General features: G+C 42.2%; 1 protein-coding gene across 1 annotated transcript in view; it reads right to left on the reverse strand.

The window, feature by feature from the left end:
* Positions 1–307: 307 nt before the first annotated feature.
* scaper (S-phase cyclin A-associated protein in the ER) overlaps positions 308–17,428 on the reverse strand; it is a 58,299-nt gene continuing 41,178 nt past the window's right edge. The window contains exons 24-31 of the mRNA XM_054620197.1: positions 15,716–15,839; positions 14,066–14,295; positions 12,283–12,438; positions 9,786–10,020; positions 8,281–8,430; positions 2,218–2,409; positions 1,344–1,392; positions 308–1,053 (exon numbers count right to left, since the gene is read on the reverse strand). Of these exons, the coding sequence (XP_054476172.1) occupies positions 956–1,053; positions 1,344–1,392; positions 2,218–2,409; positions 8,281–8,430; positions 9,786–10,020; positions 12,283–12,438; positions 14,066–14,295; positions 15,716–15,839 (1,234 nt within the window). The 3' untranslated portion in view covers positions 308–955. The remainder of the gene's footprint in view (positions 1,054–1,343; positions 1,393–2,217; positions 2,410–8,280; positions 8,431–9,785; positions 10,021–12,282; positions 12,439–14,065; positions 14,296–15,715; positions 15,840–17,428) is intronic.

The following is a 17,428-nucleotide window of genomic DNA, read 5'->3' on the forward strand; positions in this document are numbered from 1 at the left end:
GGCTTCCTCTTACAACCGAAAAAACTGTTTTCCCCGAGGGTGTCAGTTTCAGAGGACTTCACAGGAGTAAAAGTACATTTAACACCAGATCCTATTTATTCATGTGTTTTTTTAGATTAAATCATTTGTTTCTACAAATTGCATTTGGCCAAAGACTAAATTAGGACATCTTCATTATTCAAGTTCACAAGGATGTAACTGACAGAAACACAAGTCACCACAAAGTGTTCATGTTTGCTATAGCTTACTCCTGACATCAATTTAACTTTGTACAGTTTACACAGAATAAAATTGAATGACAACAATATATAGCCATAAGTGTTTTATTTTACATGATGAAGGTAAATAACTCAATAAATTATATTAATTTGTAAGTCTGCCTCCTAACAGAGCGAAAGAAAAGAAAAAGACGTGAACTTGAAAAATATAATTCTCAGCTGGCAATCAAGGCAGGTCATGTAACTTGTAACTGACATTATGAAGACTAGAAATAACATTCTGGCCATTCACATTCAAAAATGAGACAAATACAATAAATTAACACAAACAGTATTGATGAAACACTTGGCAAATTATAAATTACAGTATAAGTAAATGTTTCAGGTTTAAACGGTTACTGCTTTGAAATGGATATTTTTCTATCTACAACAGGGACAAAAAGATAAACAAATGGCTTGTATGGAAATGAAATGCAATAGTTGTGCATGTTTTCTAACTGCAAAGAACAAACAAGACATTTTGTGCAAATAATCGTAAACATCAATCTGATTTCAAAGAAATCAAAACAGATGCACAAACATATGATAAGGCTTCACAATCTTTACAAATGAAAACTTCTGAAGAACATATTTGCTAGTGTTCAGACTTAAAATTGGAAGAAAGGGAGAAAAAACTAAAATCCCAAAACAACTTGTGTTCATACTGTGCTTATCCATTCTGAAGACAGCAGACTCCATCACTCTTCCTGCTTCTTGAGAAAAAACTGCAGTGCTGAGTCCCACTGATCTCTTGGAAAGCGGTTAGACAACTCACAGTAATCCAGCAGCCGGGAAACTTTACACAGACAGAAAAGAACAACTACATTATAATAATTGTCCGACAAAAATCCATTCAAAAACTTCAATCAACCAATGTGTGCTAAGATAAACTTGTCACAATTAAATATTCCTTAGTCTCAATATTACTATTAAAAATATTCCAGATCGATTGATCTCTTTTGACATGAGGAAACACTTTTTTTAAACCATCAAACTATCTTTATAGAATTAAAAATATAAAATCAATTCAATCCATCCAATTCATTTTCTTGTTATGCATTTGATATATTTAATGGGATAACTTACCTCCGGGCTTTATTTTGTTGTCGGAATCTTTCTCATTTGCAGCACAGTCCTGAGGGAGTTAACACTAGCATTAGAGGCTGCTATAACGGTATCCTGCAGGTACTAGTAGTGTTGTGTGTGTACAATTTAATCGGTCTTATCCAAGATTAGTTAAACCTTCCAGTCACAAAAAATACATAAAATATTATTTCAAAGTTGCCACTACATCTCATTGTATTTTCTAATCAATATATATGTTTTTAGTATAACGGGTGCTAAAGAAGCGTACGGGATCAAACTTGTTTCTTTCCGAAGAATGTTCTTGAGGTTAACTCAACAATGAGGGCAGCGGGGCAAGGCACCATGCATTATTGCTTTGTTTGAAAGAAATGACAATAGCTTGTCTCCCTTTGAATGGAAGTTAATCGGTGTCTAAACAGTGGTGGTTGCAGAGTGGTGAGGGCAGTTTGTCAGAGGTAGATGAAGGAGACAAGCTGTTTACTGGGAGTTGAACCAGTGGCAGGTAAAGCCACTGTGAAGGAAGCCATTTATCTTTGTAAAAGCCTGCCTGTTACAGATTCACCGGGTGAGCAAGATGAGCAACTGTTAATCAGCCGAGGCAAAGAGGTTTCCCTCTGATTTAAAAGTAATTTATTGTGTTCGGATGTTTTATTTACATGCATGAAACTGTCAAGCCAAAGAGGAAGTTTTTGATCATTAGTATGTTCTTTAATATATATATTATTTTATAGCCTGTTTTGTGACGCTCCATTCACACGCTTTGGCTTGAATATTCAACCACTGAAATGTTCACTTACGTTACATCTGCGTGTAAAACTATGATGAATGTATGTGCATACGTCTACTGTACGTGACACCATGTTCCTATAGTTACCTGAATGAATGTAGCCAGCAGCACACAGCTCATCTCCTGCTGCAGGATGACCTTGTTTTGGGAGTTGTTGTAGCAGGCCGCGATGAGAGAGGGGAAGAGCACTCTGATGAGGCGCGGGTGGCTGAAGTACTGGAAGGGAAGCTGACACAGTTTCTGCAGCACGCTGGGCTGGCGGCCAGACTGCACTATCACCTGGAACACACATGGAGCAAGGCCAGTCAGTCACTAAGCCCGTCAGGCAGCCAGTCAGTGGCACTGCTGGTTGTAAATCTCAACACTGCGTCCCTCCCACATGTAAATCTGCCACTAAAACAACACACAAACAGCCATTAGGAGGAGACCCGGGGGGCGAAGCCTCCCACCACGCAATTATGGGCCATAAAACACAATGAAGGGATGTTTTTGTTCTTCCTTTGTACCAACGGCAACAGCCCAGTTGCTGTAACATAAGAGGGAACCGTGAACTGATGTCATTATTAGCGGTTAAGACTTCACTTTCAAGTTATGTGTTAAGCTCTCTGAGCAACACTGAAGCAAATAGCCAGTGAAAAAGCTTGTTACCGCCCCGTAGGAGGGAAGCTCAGGTTGAGAGGGCATTTATAGTGCAACAGGGGGAATGAAGGGGTGGGGTGGCGGGTGAAAGGCAGGGTGAGCAAACCTCCACCAGCAGCGTGGCGACCCCCACTTTGAGAAATGAGCAATACCATTAATGGTATTCTCACCCCGCCGACATCCTGCTCTTCATCACAGCCCGTCAATCACACACCATCACATCCGGGCCACCAGTATTAAAACCAAATCACTCCCAGCCTCATTTGATTAGAAAGGGGACTGCTGCAAATGAAGGGGTCCTGGCCTAATGCTCTGGTCATCTCCCCTGAGCCTGAGAAGACCCTGAGCACCCCTCGGAGAGCCAGGGGGTCAGCATGCTAAATCCTGGCTGAACGAGGCACTAGACTACGCGACCGGGGCTCAATGCCAATAGAAACCAGAAGGGGAAGGTGAGGTCCCCAAGTCACGGTGACATAAATTTACAAGATTTACAAGATTTTAAAAATACACCCTCTAATACTCTTCCATTGGCTTCTCCTTTGATAATGCACTCCAAGTTTCAACAGCAGGATAAACAAAGCGATAATTCATCGCTTTTATCAGTTCAAGGTGAAGCTTCTCAGAGCTGCCCTCTACAGCGGCGTTCAAAGGGACACAAAACAGTGCCACTTCCTATCATCCTTTGTTTAAAGGATCCATATGGATAGGTCAAACAATCTGAACTTTAATGCATTACAAATACTTAAAAATGTGGAGAGCACTGAATTTGTCATCCTGAAATGTGAGTGTTAATTTTTGAAGCTAAGAGAACACAATTCCTGCTCTGGTGTGTTTTACCGAGTGCTGTATTAAATAAAATAATAGTCTGGTGTACATTATTAAGACGTATAACCGTAATGTGAATATGTGTGCGTAACAGTGGATGAACAAAATCCCCACAGTTTCACTGACTCAATAAGTGTTTTCCACAAAGGAATGTGGGACTCGGACAAATTCATCCACTGACGGAAGGAAAAAAAAAAAGAAAGGCAAGCTCTGGCTGTTTTCAAAAGTAGAGCTGTTTATTTTCACTGCATGTAGTTTTAGCATTCTCATGCTACTTTCCGTTAAATCCTTCATCATCATATTTATCTTGTCGGTTGCAACATTGCCCAAAGACAAACTGGCATTGGGGAGTGATTTATGCAGCTGAATTCTTTAGAAAGCCAAAACCATGATTCTGCAAAAGCTAAAGTCTATATTCATGCTTTGGTTTTAATCCAGAATATTTATGGTTAATGTATCATAATTTAACACCAAAGCAAGTGTTGGATATTTGAGTTGGGGCTCTGAGATGATCCAACCCACAAATCACCCAGCGATCTCATAATCCTCAACTACGCACAGTTCCATCTTCAGCTGCCTAAACAAATTGTCCACCCTCAAGTGCCTGAAGACGCAGAAAGACATAAAACAAAATCTGGTGGCAGGAAGAGTATGGATGTTACAGAAACTCAGTCTCCTGCCAACTTTCCACGCCTCTACCAGGTGAAGAGGAACACCAGAGACCGAAATGGTTTCCAACTAGAGATTATGCCGTAGCGTTGCCTCTCCCAGCTCAGCTGAAGTATCTGCAGGTCAAAGCCTGACATCATAAAACTAACAACAAGCATCTGAACCCATGCTTCTGGCTCACGTATAACGCAGACCCAGTAAAAACTCAAGTGTCTTGGCTGCTCTGTTCTTTCTTAAGTTCAGAGACCTGGCATTTTCAAACAGTGCCGCTTTATGACGCCTCCTTTACATAACTTCCTCACTGTCCACAATGACAACAAAGAGTGTGTAAAGTTAATGTTGTGAAACGCAAACAAATTCTCGGGACAAACCCAGTGTCGAAGCAGAAACAAAATCTAAAGCAGATTTAAGAATGGAGAGGAAAAAGAAGAGGTAGTCATTTCCCTATCGTGCATTTAAGCATAATTTCAAATAGCATAATTAGCCTGTGCAGATGAGGCTGCAGCACTGCTGAATAAGGCAGAAATATATGAATCCATACATTTCTAAATCACACACAAAAGACAAGTGACAATCTTGAAGGTGTATAAGAATCTCCGTTCACCATCGTCTAGACAGCCTGAACACCTCAGTAAGAACCAGCGTCAGAGCAGGGCCATATATCTGACACAGAATCCACAAAACAAACCAGATCCATCAGAGTGGAACTGCCTTACTGATAAGGCAAGCAGCACAGCATGCGCCACAAAACAAAGTCAGTCAAATGACTGTTTAGTGCCTCTTTACAACATTTACAATGGCTGACTGCGACGCGCACAGGACGCTGCGTAAATTACCTTTGGACAATTAGATGCTGGCGGCGCAGACATTGACATAGACACTCCAACTTGACTTTTAAAGCAATTGTCACTTGTTTTAAAATCCCATAAAAAAAAAAAACTGCCGTTTACACAAAGAAGCTTAATAACTCTTTATTTATCTCTATGAGCTGACGCTGTCATTCCAGCCCAGATCTTTACTGCTGATAATTCTGCTCTAAAACTAACCTGACGACAGTGTTACAGACAAATGGAAACTCCTCACTGAAAGGTCTGCAGGGATAAAAATGTCCTCAACTTCACTTAAAGTCAGTTGGACCTGCGCTCACCCTTGAAGCAGCGTGTAAATCATCTACCGAGCTAACAATCAGGCTCTCTCCTGCCAGTCAGTGGAGAGTGTGTCTGTCTGTGTTACTCTGCCTCTGTTTACTCTGCTGGGTGATACAGAGTGTGCATTCCCTTGTGCTGGCTCCCTATGGTCTGCACGAGCTGCACTTACCCTGCAGGCAGTGAGGGCTTGGTTGTCTTGGCTGTAATGGACTGCTGAAGGGAGCGTTTCAACATCAGGTTAGCAGGAATTACAGGCCTAAAGCTTGGCTTGGGCCTGCAGGGCAGAGGAAACGCCCTCGTAGAGAATGGGAAGAAGAGGAATGACCCCACAGATAAGGCTTGAGCTCTGGAGATGTGTGTGGGATGTGAAGGCTGGAGGTGATCCATAGCTCTTGTTATGCTTACGTGTATAAAGAAAACTGTTTACGAAATATACAGAGGAGTCAGGTTTTCTCAGGAGGCAGTGCAGGGGAAACTATTCCATAACATTTCTAAAATGTCCATGAAATTAGACCCGCTTCTGTGTGCGCATTTCCATATACTGGAAAAATGCAACGTTTTCTTAAGATTTCCACACTCTCAATTGGCTTGCGTCTTTCTAAGGAGCATACAGGAATCAGGTGGGTTAACATGTCAACGGTTTACAATTAAATTTTCGTCAGCTCAAAGATTCAACAGATCATCACCACGGATGATTCACAAATGAATCACTGTATTCACAGACAAGGAGATTACCGGCACATTTGTCTGCAGGGGAAAAAGGAAGTACAGTTACATGTCAGTTGCAAATAGTTGTCATTTGTTCTGCTTTTTATTGTCAAAAGGTCTCTAGGGACGCACCCAACAGACAATGAAACATATGGCTACATGGCTCGGTGGCCCCGACAACAGAGACACACTTTAAAAAAAACACAAGCCTACATATGTCACCCTACCAATGGCTTTTCGTGTGACAAGGTGAATTATTCATGCCCCCCAGAGCAGAGTGAATACATCACTACATATACTGCTGCTCTTCAAAGTTCAGTTTTTTATGAGCAGCCCTATTTCCAGAGCATATATATATATATATAAACAAAAGCTGGTGTGCCGACAGTGAATCAGCAGTCTCCACCAACGCGTAGGCCTCGGGTCGGGCTGCTTTTGTGTTCTGCCAATGCTTACATTAGCTTGAGAAAAGCTCAAGCTGCTCTAAATATTCTCCTTAACGCCATCCATCTTGGTGCGGAACTGAGTGGACGCATTCCAGGAACCGGACCACTGGCAAAGATCAACTCTGTGCGGAGGTTGTGTGGGATCTTGTTTCCCGACAATATACTTAAATATGATATTTCTTTTAAACTAAATCCTTAAGTTGTAAGCAGGTAAGAGGACTTTTTGTTGTTGCTTTTTCACAAAAACTTTCTTATTGGCAAAATAAAGTTTGTGGATTTTGCATCAAATTAGCAACATGTTTTTTTCCCCAAATACAATCAAGCCTGACTGCCCTGTTAACGCTGCTGTGAGTGTACAAAGGCGAATCATCTGTCACCCGCTTAATTTAATCTTCACTCCTCATTCAATTATTCAATATAATATGCAAATTGAATCTACAATGAACAACAGATGCTAATTCTGTACATCAGAATAATTAAATTGCATAGGAGCTGAGAGGAAAGCACCATAGACTGGAGGAAGACCCTTCAATTAGAAGTAAAAAAAATCTGGTAAAAGAGAATCAGTAATCAGCCTATAAATAGTTGTCATGGGGGTTGACTGCGACCGTGTGGACATAAATGACATATCAGAGGTTTGAGGCTGTAGCTGTGGTGGCTGCCTGTGTGGGTCAGGCTTAACATAATCAAAGCCCAGCCAACTGTAGCATGGCTAATCAGGGGCCCGGTAGACGGGCCATGCATGACAGCCAATTACACAGCAGCCAGGTCTGCTCCATCACATCCTGCTCGCTTCCACAGAGCCCCTAAGTAGTTGTAACACCGGGGCCAGCACCCTGCTCTGCTTTACCAGGAAGGAACAATGGGTCACTCTGTGGTACAATAGACGACACACAGACCAAAAGCAAGAAGGTGCCAAGTCATGAATCTTTGAACAGGTGCTTTTTGTTACGATTACATACCACACCCTTTTTCTGACAAATTATACATGAACAGAACAATAGTAAGATGATATTACCGGGCTCTTCTTAACCTAGAAGACAGCTTTTCACAACTGAAAGAATTAAGTGTAACCTGTGCTGAAACAATTAAACAATTGACAATTAATAGATTGACAGAAAATGTATCAATTCCAATTTTAGCAATTGATAAATTGTGTTATGTAGTTCTGAACCATTACGTAGATGAGTTTATTACTCAATGGACAAAAAATGGTAACTCTTTTGATAATCAATTACTTGATTCCATGTTCTCATATTATGAGGATTATTCTCTATGTTTTATATGGGTATAAGTAAACTGAGTATTTTATGGCTTTATACTGTTGATCGGCTAAAACAAGCATCAGCAGCAAACATCAACTTATATTATGGGGAATTAAAATGTACATTTCAAAACATTTCTTTGACAAAATGTTAGAAAATATCAGTCACATATCAAGTGAAAACATTCAAGATTTGGAGACATCTAATATAATTTTTTTTTTGGTCATTAAGATGATAATTTGTCATGATTTTTTAGATTTTATATACGGAAGAATAAAAAACTATTTATTGCCAAAATTGGTAGATTAATAAATAAAAAAATGATTTTTTAGGTTAAAGTTTTAACTATACAAATATATATATATATATGTATATCAATGTTTAGAGTTGTTTGGTTTAGTGAAAGTGAATTCATTTCTGTGCAGTCAGTGCAGGTGCGAGATGGTTTACCTGGTTGTCCGTGTGGTTAACAGTAAAGTATCCCACACAGATGATGACTTCGTGCAGAAGCTCCTCAGAGGAATGCTGGGTACAGTACCAGAGCAGGGAGCTGACGATGTGTCGGAAAGCTAGAGACAAGCCCTCGGCTCCTAGAACAGACTGACAGGTCACAGACAAAACATGTTAGTATGTTTTACATTAAATTAAGCATACATTTTCTATGATTGTGATTACAAAGAGCTCAATACAACAACAATACAAAGTAATGAATAACAATATGTTTTGCTGCTGGGAGTATAAGCAACTCAAGCGGGGTCCCACGATAAAACACCCAAATCCCGCTCAGAAATGAGATGCTAGGAGAAGCTCACAGACAGTATTTATTAAACATGTCAGTGTGACGGAGCACCATAAGATCATCAATATACCGCTGGAAGTTTGGGTGTTAGCATTGTAACATCCCTAAATGCAATAAAGGCTTTTTTAAGGCCTCATAACTTATACATGCAAGCAACATATTAAACTCACTTAACCATCTAAGCAGCTGTCAAATGGAACAAAAGCTAATTGTTATTGAGCAATAATGAAATAAATTTAGATTTTAAAAAAATCAACTCGCAGTTTGAAAAGAAAATAAGCAAAAACAATAAGAAACAAAAAAAAAACATTGCTTGAATGTGAACTGTTCCTTCTTTCACATAAATGTTTTTGTTGCTGCTTATTTTGCCAAAATTCATACTGCACTGAACCCTTTTGAAATTCCTTTCTAAACAAATGATTGGGAGCTGATGCGGCAGCAGATAGCATTAACTGATCATCCATCCACCGCAACACATATTAGCTGTTGCTATGCAGGTAATGTGAAACACAAGGTGATTACAACCCCCTGCCAAAAAAAGAAACATTATTTAAAATGTTCATAAAACTCTGGCAGTGAAATGCTTTCATTTCCAGCTGTTTTGAGTTGCCCGAGTGTGGCGGGTCAGTGAGAGGAAGCTGCTTCAAAGTAATTACCACAAGACGTTAAAATAATTAACAGCATTCTCGCTTGCTCTTGTGCCTTTCCGCGGTGACTTAGCACAGTGAAGCTGTCGGCCCCTCCTCCTCAGGGTGGGTAATGTACGGCCCTGCATACAGTAATAATCACTCTTGCTCCATCCTTACTGCTGACCCACCAGGTTCTATTCAACCCCAACCACTGACCCGGGGTCAGAGGGCAGACGTGTTTATGTCCACAGGTCGGCTTTGTGCTAAGGAGAGTAACTCCTCTTCTAATGGCTCTTAACAAAGGAACTAACATCATTTTTGTTTATCAAATCCAGGGAGGATCATTTAAATATTTGTAGAAAATGTTTACGACATGTGATGAGAGACATGTCATTTACATTGCTCTTCCGACTGTTTATTCAAATACCATTCTGTAAAAAAAATGATATGTCTAACATCCTGTTGCTGCTCGATCTTTATGGAGTTCTATATTTGTGAAAGTGAAAAGAGTATATTTTGGATAATACCTGGAAGGCGGATAGGTCAAGCAGCGCAAAACTGTTGAGGAAGCGGATGCCTTGCAAAGCCACCTGGATGACCCCGGGGCCGTAGGGCTCCTGACTCTGGGAAGAAGACTCTGGCGAGAAACTGTGCAGCAAGATACAATACAGAGTGTGCACCACTCCCACCAGGTCTGTGGACTGCAGCAGGGCCGTCAGTCCAGTCGGGTCCTGGCGTTTATTGTCAAATATACTGGGAGCGCTGGAGAGGAGGAAAGGGAAAGTGTGTGGTCAGCAAAACCAAACATTAATGTAAGTGCTCATAAACAAATACACACTGATATGATACAAGGTAAGACTTTGTAGCATTACGGTCTTTATTTGTGCTTTTATGCTGCTGGTGTCATTCATAAAACAAACAAAACGTAACCTCAGACTGTTCTCTCACTGCGACATCCCACGACTACGGACACAAATAACGGTCTAGACCTCGGCGGCTTCTCGATTTACTCTCCAGACGATGGCTTAGAGATGACTTTCCCTTAACATAAGAGATACTACCCCGTTTGTGCTGCTGTACTACTGACTTAACTGACTGCTGCGAATGGAAGAGCACAGAGTTTAACATGTGTTGCATATTGACATGTTGGATCACAGCTGCTCCTTAAGTTCATTTTCTGCTACTCACGTGCTTCTGTTTATTTATGGGATAACAGTTTTTCAGTCTTTGCATGCGAGGAGCTTCAAATCCGTTTTCGCTTTTTTAAACTTAACGTAAAATTCAATGCCAGCCAGTTTGGATGCAGCTAAAGAGTGGGACATTCAAGATTCAAGATTGTCTCTTCCTCCCCCTCTCCAGCTACAGTAAACATAGTAATGCCATGACGTGAAGCTCATGGCAGCTACTTCAAGCTGGCAGATTGCACAGAGCTGCCCGACAAGGTGCTGAGTGCGCCAACACATTTAATCAAGGCGCGCTCGAGAGGATTCAAGGTGATATGTTTGTTTGGTTACAACAAGATGCCACCTTGTTAGTTAAGGGATCGGTAACACCATCCTTTCATTGAACATCACATTTAACAACAAAGACAGGATTAATGCTGCTTGGAAAGGGCAGGTACATTAAATAAAAGCTTCAGAGGATGGAGAAAAGGCCTCAGTCTAGTTACCACCTATTAAAGAAAATGTGTAATGCTAGGAGCTTTAAAAGATAGACATTTAGGTGAAGAATGTAATCCTAGAAAATAAACAGTTAAAACATTTTAACAACATGAAATAAGTTCAAAGGTTTTTATCTAATATCAGTACCTGCAGGGTCAATTAAACCCCAGACTCAACATTACTGCATTATTTTTGTATAAAAACCCTGCATTGATAAAGAAAATGAGAGAAATGAATGCATCAATGTTACTAATTCCATTCAGTAGCAACGCAGAAGACTCTGGTGAAAACCCCCGGCCCGTACAGACAGACAATTTAAGACTACCGCAGCAGCACCAGCTATGATTTGCAGCCATGTAGAAAGGAGGGTGTGTGACCTCTGGATGGAACCTACAGCGCATGCTGATACTTGATGTTAGCCAACAGGCTCTGCGTGAAATATGCTGCTAGGCAAGAACACAGCCTCCTAATGCCATTATAATCCCCTGACACAGCAACTGGCATGGCCAAAATATTCTACAAGCCAATTGAGCATTCTTATATGCACGGAGAATCTTGGCAGAACAGAGCTCGCTGGCTGCTGTATTGATCATAACACTGGTATTATCAAACCTGCAAAGTCTGACACTATGTTTTCTCACAGATATTCAGTGACAAACTGCCGTAGCTATCTTTCTACTTTGCTGGTGTGAAGCAGCTGCAGCACCTTGCAGCTGGCAAGGTGCTGCAGCACACTGGGCCACACTTCAAACGCAATTAGAAGATCATGGAGTAATGTACTGCCAAGTGGTTGGGTTGATATGAAAGGAAACTGAATTGGCTTGATTGATAGCTAGATTTCTGCATGACAATTACAATGCATGGAGCTTATTGCATTTCAAATTTTATTGTAATGGGCAACATCAAAGCATTTCTGGCCCTGCTACCATGGTCAGCGTTTCTTTTCCTTTTAAGTGAGGAATTTGATGTCCCTTGGTGTGACTGTGTGCGTCGCCTCTGTCAGCGGCGCCACTGAACCTCTCTGAGTGGAGGTCACTGTAGCACACGTGGGTGGGCTCCCCCCACGCTGCAGGCTAAGGTTTATGGTGAGTGACAGAGCGCTGGGTCAAGTAGATGCCTATCTCTATCTGCAGTAACGACAGCTTAGCCAGCTAGCGGGCTGGAGGAAACGACCTGCTGGCTGATTGCAGAGGAACCACAGGCTTTGTTTGAGTAACCAGGATTCCCGTCTTTATGGATCCTTGTGACATTAAAGAACTGACAGTGACTCAGTCTCTGCGAGTGTGTGTGTGTTTGTCAGAGGAGGATCAAGAGATCACATAGATGTTTAGTGTGTGTGTGTGTGTGTAAGAGAAATGCTCACCGTCCGGTTACGACAAAACACAGTTTACACATGCTGTGCAGCAGAGCCGAGGCTTGCTGGAGGAAAGCAGACATCTTAGGATGCTCGTCTACAGGACCTTGGATCGACAGGAAGCATCCGTACAGCTTGTCGATCAAACCCATGTTTACTACATAGCTGGGAGAAACACACAAAAGAAAAAAAAAAACATGCAGTGGTTAATAGACTTTTTCCCAAATGGACTGTAGTAGACTTCCTTTGAAAAAAGCTCACCTCACACAGGCAAACAAAGGCCTTTACTGTGCATACTTCCACAGCACAGAAACTGAAAACGGATACCTCACCTAAGCCCTCCACCCCTGCTATTACTGCGATATCTCCAATTTGTCTTTGCCAATGACAGGTCTCATGATCATGTTCCCTGTACTCTTTCAGCCACAAATCACTGCTAATAGTGTCATTAGAGGGCTGTTGTGGCCCCTGTGCCAGCCCAGCTCTGGGCCCTTGACAGTCTGCTGACCTGGGGCCGTCTTCTCACAGCTTCGGTATGCTTGGACCTTCGGGCTCCGCTCAGGCACCAACAGCTTATGAAAACCTATAGAGCACTACAGCTGGCAATCAAGGTTCTTTAGTAGCTGATGTGGTCACTGTGAAGCCACGGGTCCTCAACTAATCACTGCGACTCTTTGCTTCTTTCGTATACCTTTTTTGTTGGAACTGCCACTCATTGAGGTCCTCTCAAAACAGGTGATTATGACCGTTTCAACCTCCACTGCAGGTCATCTGACACTTGAACCAAGCTCCATTGTTTTGACTTGATCCTCTTCCACAGCTTTACGTGGGTTGAAAGGATCTTTCTTCACACCGACTGCTTTGTGCAATGCCTGCTCTCTGTTTGACAACCTGCCTGGTGGTCGAACTTGCCCCCTCGGTGTCTTAACATTTTTGACAATGATAGGTAACTAAAAGCACTGAAAGCCAAACTGAGAAACTGGAAATTAGAGGAAAGGAAATGGCGATCTCCTCTATATGTGATATATGGGTTTGCATAATGGGAGTGTTGCAAAAGCTAAAAAAGTTTTGATCTTTTGTCCTCACTAGCATATACATTATACAAGGCAGTTGAGGTAAATCTTGTGCTCGTACTTGGGATTACCAGTCTGACGACACCATTTTTCTCAGGCCCTCCCCTGTCTCCAGGGTTACGACTGGGTCAGTGGATGAGAGTGGTGGGCCTGTGCAGCTGCTACGTCCGGATGAATCATGGCTTGTGGGAGGGGTGGTGGAAAGACTGCACTCTTCCACAAGGCTTCATCAGGCCGGGCCTGCCTTTCCTCACAGCCCACATTTCTCCAACACAGCCCCAACTCCTACAGCCCAGACCCACATGGCTAGCTCCAACGCCAGGTTCAAGGAGGCCTTTCAAAGCTTTGGAAGTGCTCTTTGTTTATGCTACTTTGTGCCCTCCCCCTAAAACTGATTTTACTTGAAATGTGGCGCTGAATGTGCGGAAAAAGTACAAGCTGGATGGACGCCAGAATACACCCTGATTCTCACACTACTCCCATTCTAACAAGACACCAGTTGGACCACTTCCAAGAGATCTGACATTTTGTCAGCCGATTCTTTACATAAGGCACGCTGTTGAGGAAATCAGAGGTTGACCAACTCTCAACCCAGTGAAGAGGAGTGGAGGAGGGATGTACTAAAGAAGGTAAAAAGGTCGGGAAATGAGAAGAAGAGGTGCCATGTAGGAGGACGAGAAGCAGTGTCAGGGTAGTACAGAGCGTAGGAAGGAAAATACCTGATTAGGTCTTGTGTGCGAGTGTTGAAGGACTCTGAGGCAGAGCTCTTGACCTTGGCATCTGGGGAGGAAATCCAAGTGTTTTCGCCTTGTGTAGACTCAGAGATATGGGGCCACAGGGACCCTAGGATGGTAGCAATGGTTTGCAGCAATCCTGTCGTCAAACCCTCAAAGACTTGTTTGTTCACACTACGCCCGAAAATAGATTTGTCCTCATCTGGGACATACAGCTGCAAGAAAGGAAGAAAAATTATGTTACAGACGGTAGCCTACCTATGCAGCTACAGCAAAGGCATTCAGTAGCTGTTTAAGGCATTTCCTCAGCCAAACGAATTACAAAAAAGCTGGGATGAACAAGTAAAGATGTAGATCAAGCTACATGGTGACAAGATAAATCCCATATAACAAGGCTGTAGAACGAAATTAAATAGCCAAGCATTTTTCATTTAATTTGCATTTCCAGACAAACTTAATTTAACACACAAAAAAAACGCCACGTTTAAGATATAGTGCTACTGAGTAACGAGGAAAACCTTGCAAAGGTAAAACCTTCTCATTTGGTCTAATGGTTGGGGTGCATGCTGACAGCATAGGTAAATCCACCGACATTCTCCACAAATCTAATTAAAAGGGTACATGCTCATATGGCAGTGCAACCCCCACTGCTTTACTCTATTGCTTACACACACGCATACCAGAACATAGACATAGAGATGAATACACACTCAGTCAAGCAATAAAAATAATAAAATAACAAAATTAAAGCTGTGCGAGGTTTTTGTTTTCTGACATGTAAATCTAATTACAATTTATCAAAGCATGAATAAGTTTCGAGCCTAACTCTTAATCTGCATTGGACACACGGAGAACAGTTAGTTTGTCTCCTGCAGTGCTGTTGGATATGTCAGTCAGCAGAGCAGCTGCTGGGATATGTTTTATATAAACTGAACCAAACAGGCTAACCTCTCCCTGTGTGCCCTAAGGAAATATGACTTCTTTGGATTGGAACTCACTCACTGGAGGAGGAAGCCCCAGAAGAGTTCATGCATGTACCACAACCCTGTGCCTGTGCCTTGTCCTGTCTATGCTGTGAGTGTAGGCGGCCCCAGTGAGCCGCCACCGTTAGATGTTTAGAGTGGGCTGATGTTTACAGTCCTTCTTACAGAGTGCTGAAGGATATGGGCTGACATGTCGCCGCAATGCAGCCTGCCTGCCTGCGCTCTCACATTCCCTCAGTCAGGAGGCATCTGCGGAGAGGCTGGGCAAACGCTTTGTTACTCGCTAGCGTGTGTCTGTCTCTGTCTTTCATTAACACTGTGGCAGGAACCAACACTATCAAAAATGTAGAGTTTTCTCAGCGGTCAAAGAACTGTATATCTACAGATTATTGTAAAGAAAACAAGGAAGGTTTTAAAAAAAGAAAAGTCTAAATGTATGTGTGGCTTCACTAGAAATACTTGATCACGCCTTGAATACCCTGTATCTAAACATATCCACCATCTTCTTTACATTTACTGAACTTTATACAAATTGAAATAATGCTGTTGGCACAAAGTAATTACACAAATAGTGAATCTTGCATCACTTGTGAGGAAGAGGGTCATTGATGGCAAATTAGGTCTGGTCATGTTCTGGGATGCATAAACTTACTGTTAGCTGATGCAGCAGCAGGTCCATGAGGAGAGCTATCTTGTTGCTGAACAGCACATAGGAGCAGCTGGGGGGGCAGCCGGAACATGCCAGGTAGTAGGTATTTACAGCAGCACAGAGGGATCTAACACAGAAAGATGACAAATGGTTATTGATCACACGTGTTAAAAAAACACATACATTAAAAAAAACCACAGCTCAAGGCAGGCTGCTACTCCCCTTGCAATCCGTTAAAGAAACACTATTACTGGGATGTTAATGTCTAGCCCTGGGCACTGACAAGACTATCTGCAGTCATCAGGAAACCAAACACACTCTTCTGTATTTGTGGTTCCTTAAGGGGGCAGTTTGTCTTCAGAAGTCAAAAGCATATCTCACTGACAGTGCGAGTAAGGAAGCCGATTTCAGGAATAAAACACTCATATCAGCTACTTATGCGGAGACTCCCCCCACTACAGCCACCTTGAGGAGCTAAACGCAATCTCAGTCCCATCTTGGCTGAGATAGCTCAGCATTTCCGCCGGAGAGATAACACTTCTCCTCTCAGCAGCTCCTCAGTGCTGAGGCAGTCGGCATGTCCTGCATCATGTCTGCTCTAAAACAAGCCCCAGAGAAGATTAATGTTACAGATAACTGGTCATCGTTCTGCTGTGACTCCTACTCCCCCTCGCCCCCGTTTCATCAGTTGATATTTTCTGACAACTGTATATTTTAGCCATTGGCGGAATGGCGTGTCCTATCTGTTCGCTGGAGGAAAGGAATCCGCCTCTCCAGTGCCTAAAGTAGGCCATGTTTATTTCAACTCGTAAACATTTTGATATCTACCGAAACCCTCACATCTGCTGCACGTTTTCGGTCAAACCACGCTGGCATAGGAAAGGAAAATAGATTAGGCCGAGGCAGGCCCAAGTCTGTCGATAACTTCCTCTATTCTTTGCTCTGCATTTGCCAGTGGGCGGATCAGTCGTTTTGCTGCATCATTATTGACATTGCAGAGTAAAGCTGTCAGACGTGGAATGTGGTGTTAATGTGAGAAGCACTATATTGTGAGTGATCGGATAGTGTCCAAATCAGACATCAAAGCTCACTTCCGTCCACCTAAAAACAATAACAGAGTAGAGCCCTCTTGCACATTGTAAATGTCCTATATGGCAGCTATATTGACAGTAATTTTATTAAAGCATAAAGACGGTGGAAAAAGTTAAACCATAATGGTAAAGTGCACTGATTGAGCAGTCTGTGTGGAGCAAGAAGGGAGGTAACATGAGATCCCAACCAAACTGTACGCAGCCATAGTGCATCAGGACTCTCGTTTTCCAGTTAACAAGGGACAAAGATCAGCTTCTATGGACAACTAAACAATCTTTTCCTCAAACACTGTTTTATAATTATATGTTTCAAACAGCTTATGAAATTCAAGCTGTGGTAGCTGACATGTACATTCCTCTACAGGACAAGAGTTACTTTAAGTACTTGAAGTCACTATCCTGGAATTCAAGATCTTGTGCCCGTCGAGTAAAGTAGAGCACAATAGTAGGGATATCAAATGACCAATCAAGAGATAAAAATGACTACGCAGGGCTGACTAGATTACTGTCAAAGAACGGTTTATGAAGAGCCAGATAGAGTTCATCTCGCTCAATGGTTGCAGTCAGATAACACCTGTGACATCTGAGATTTGATGCTCTCTTCCTTATGAATGTTTGTTGTACG

Source organism: Anoplopoma fimbria, chromosome 19 (assembly GCF_027596085.1).
Source record: "Anoplopoma fimbria isolate UVic2021 breed Golden Eagle Sablefish chromosome 19, Afim_UVic_2022, whole genome shotgun sequence".
Classification (NCBI taxonomy): Eukaryota; Metazoa; Chordata; class Actinopteri; order Perciformes; family Anoplopomatidae; genus Anoplopoma; species Anoplopoma fimbria.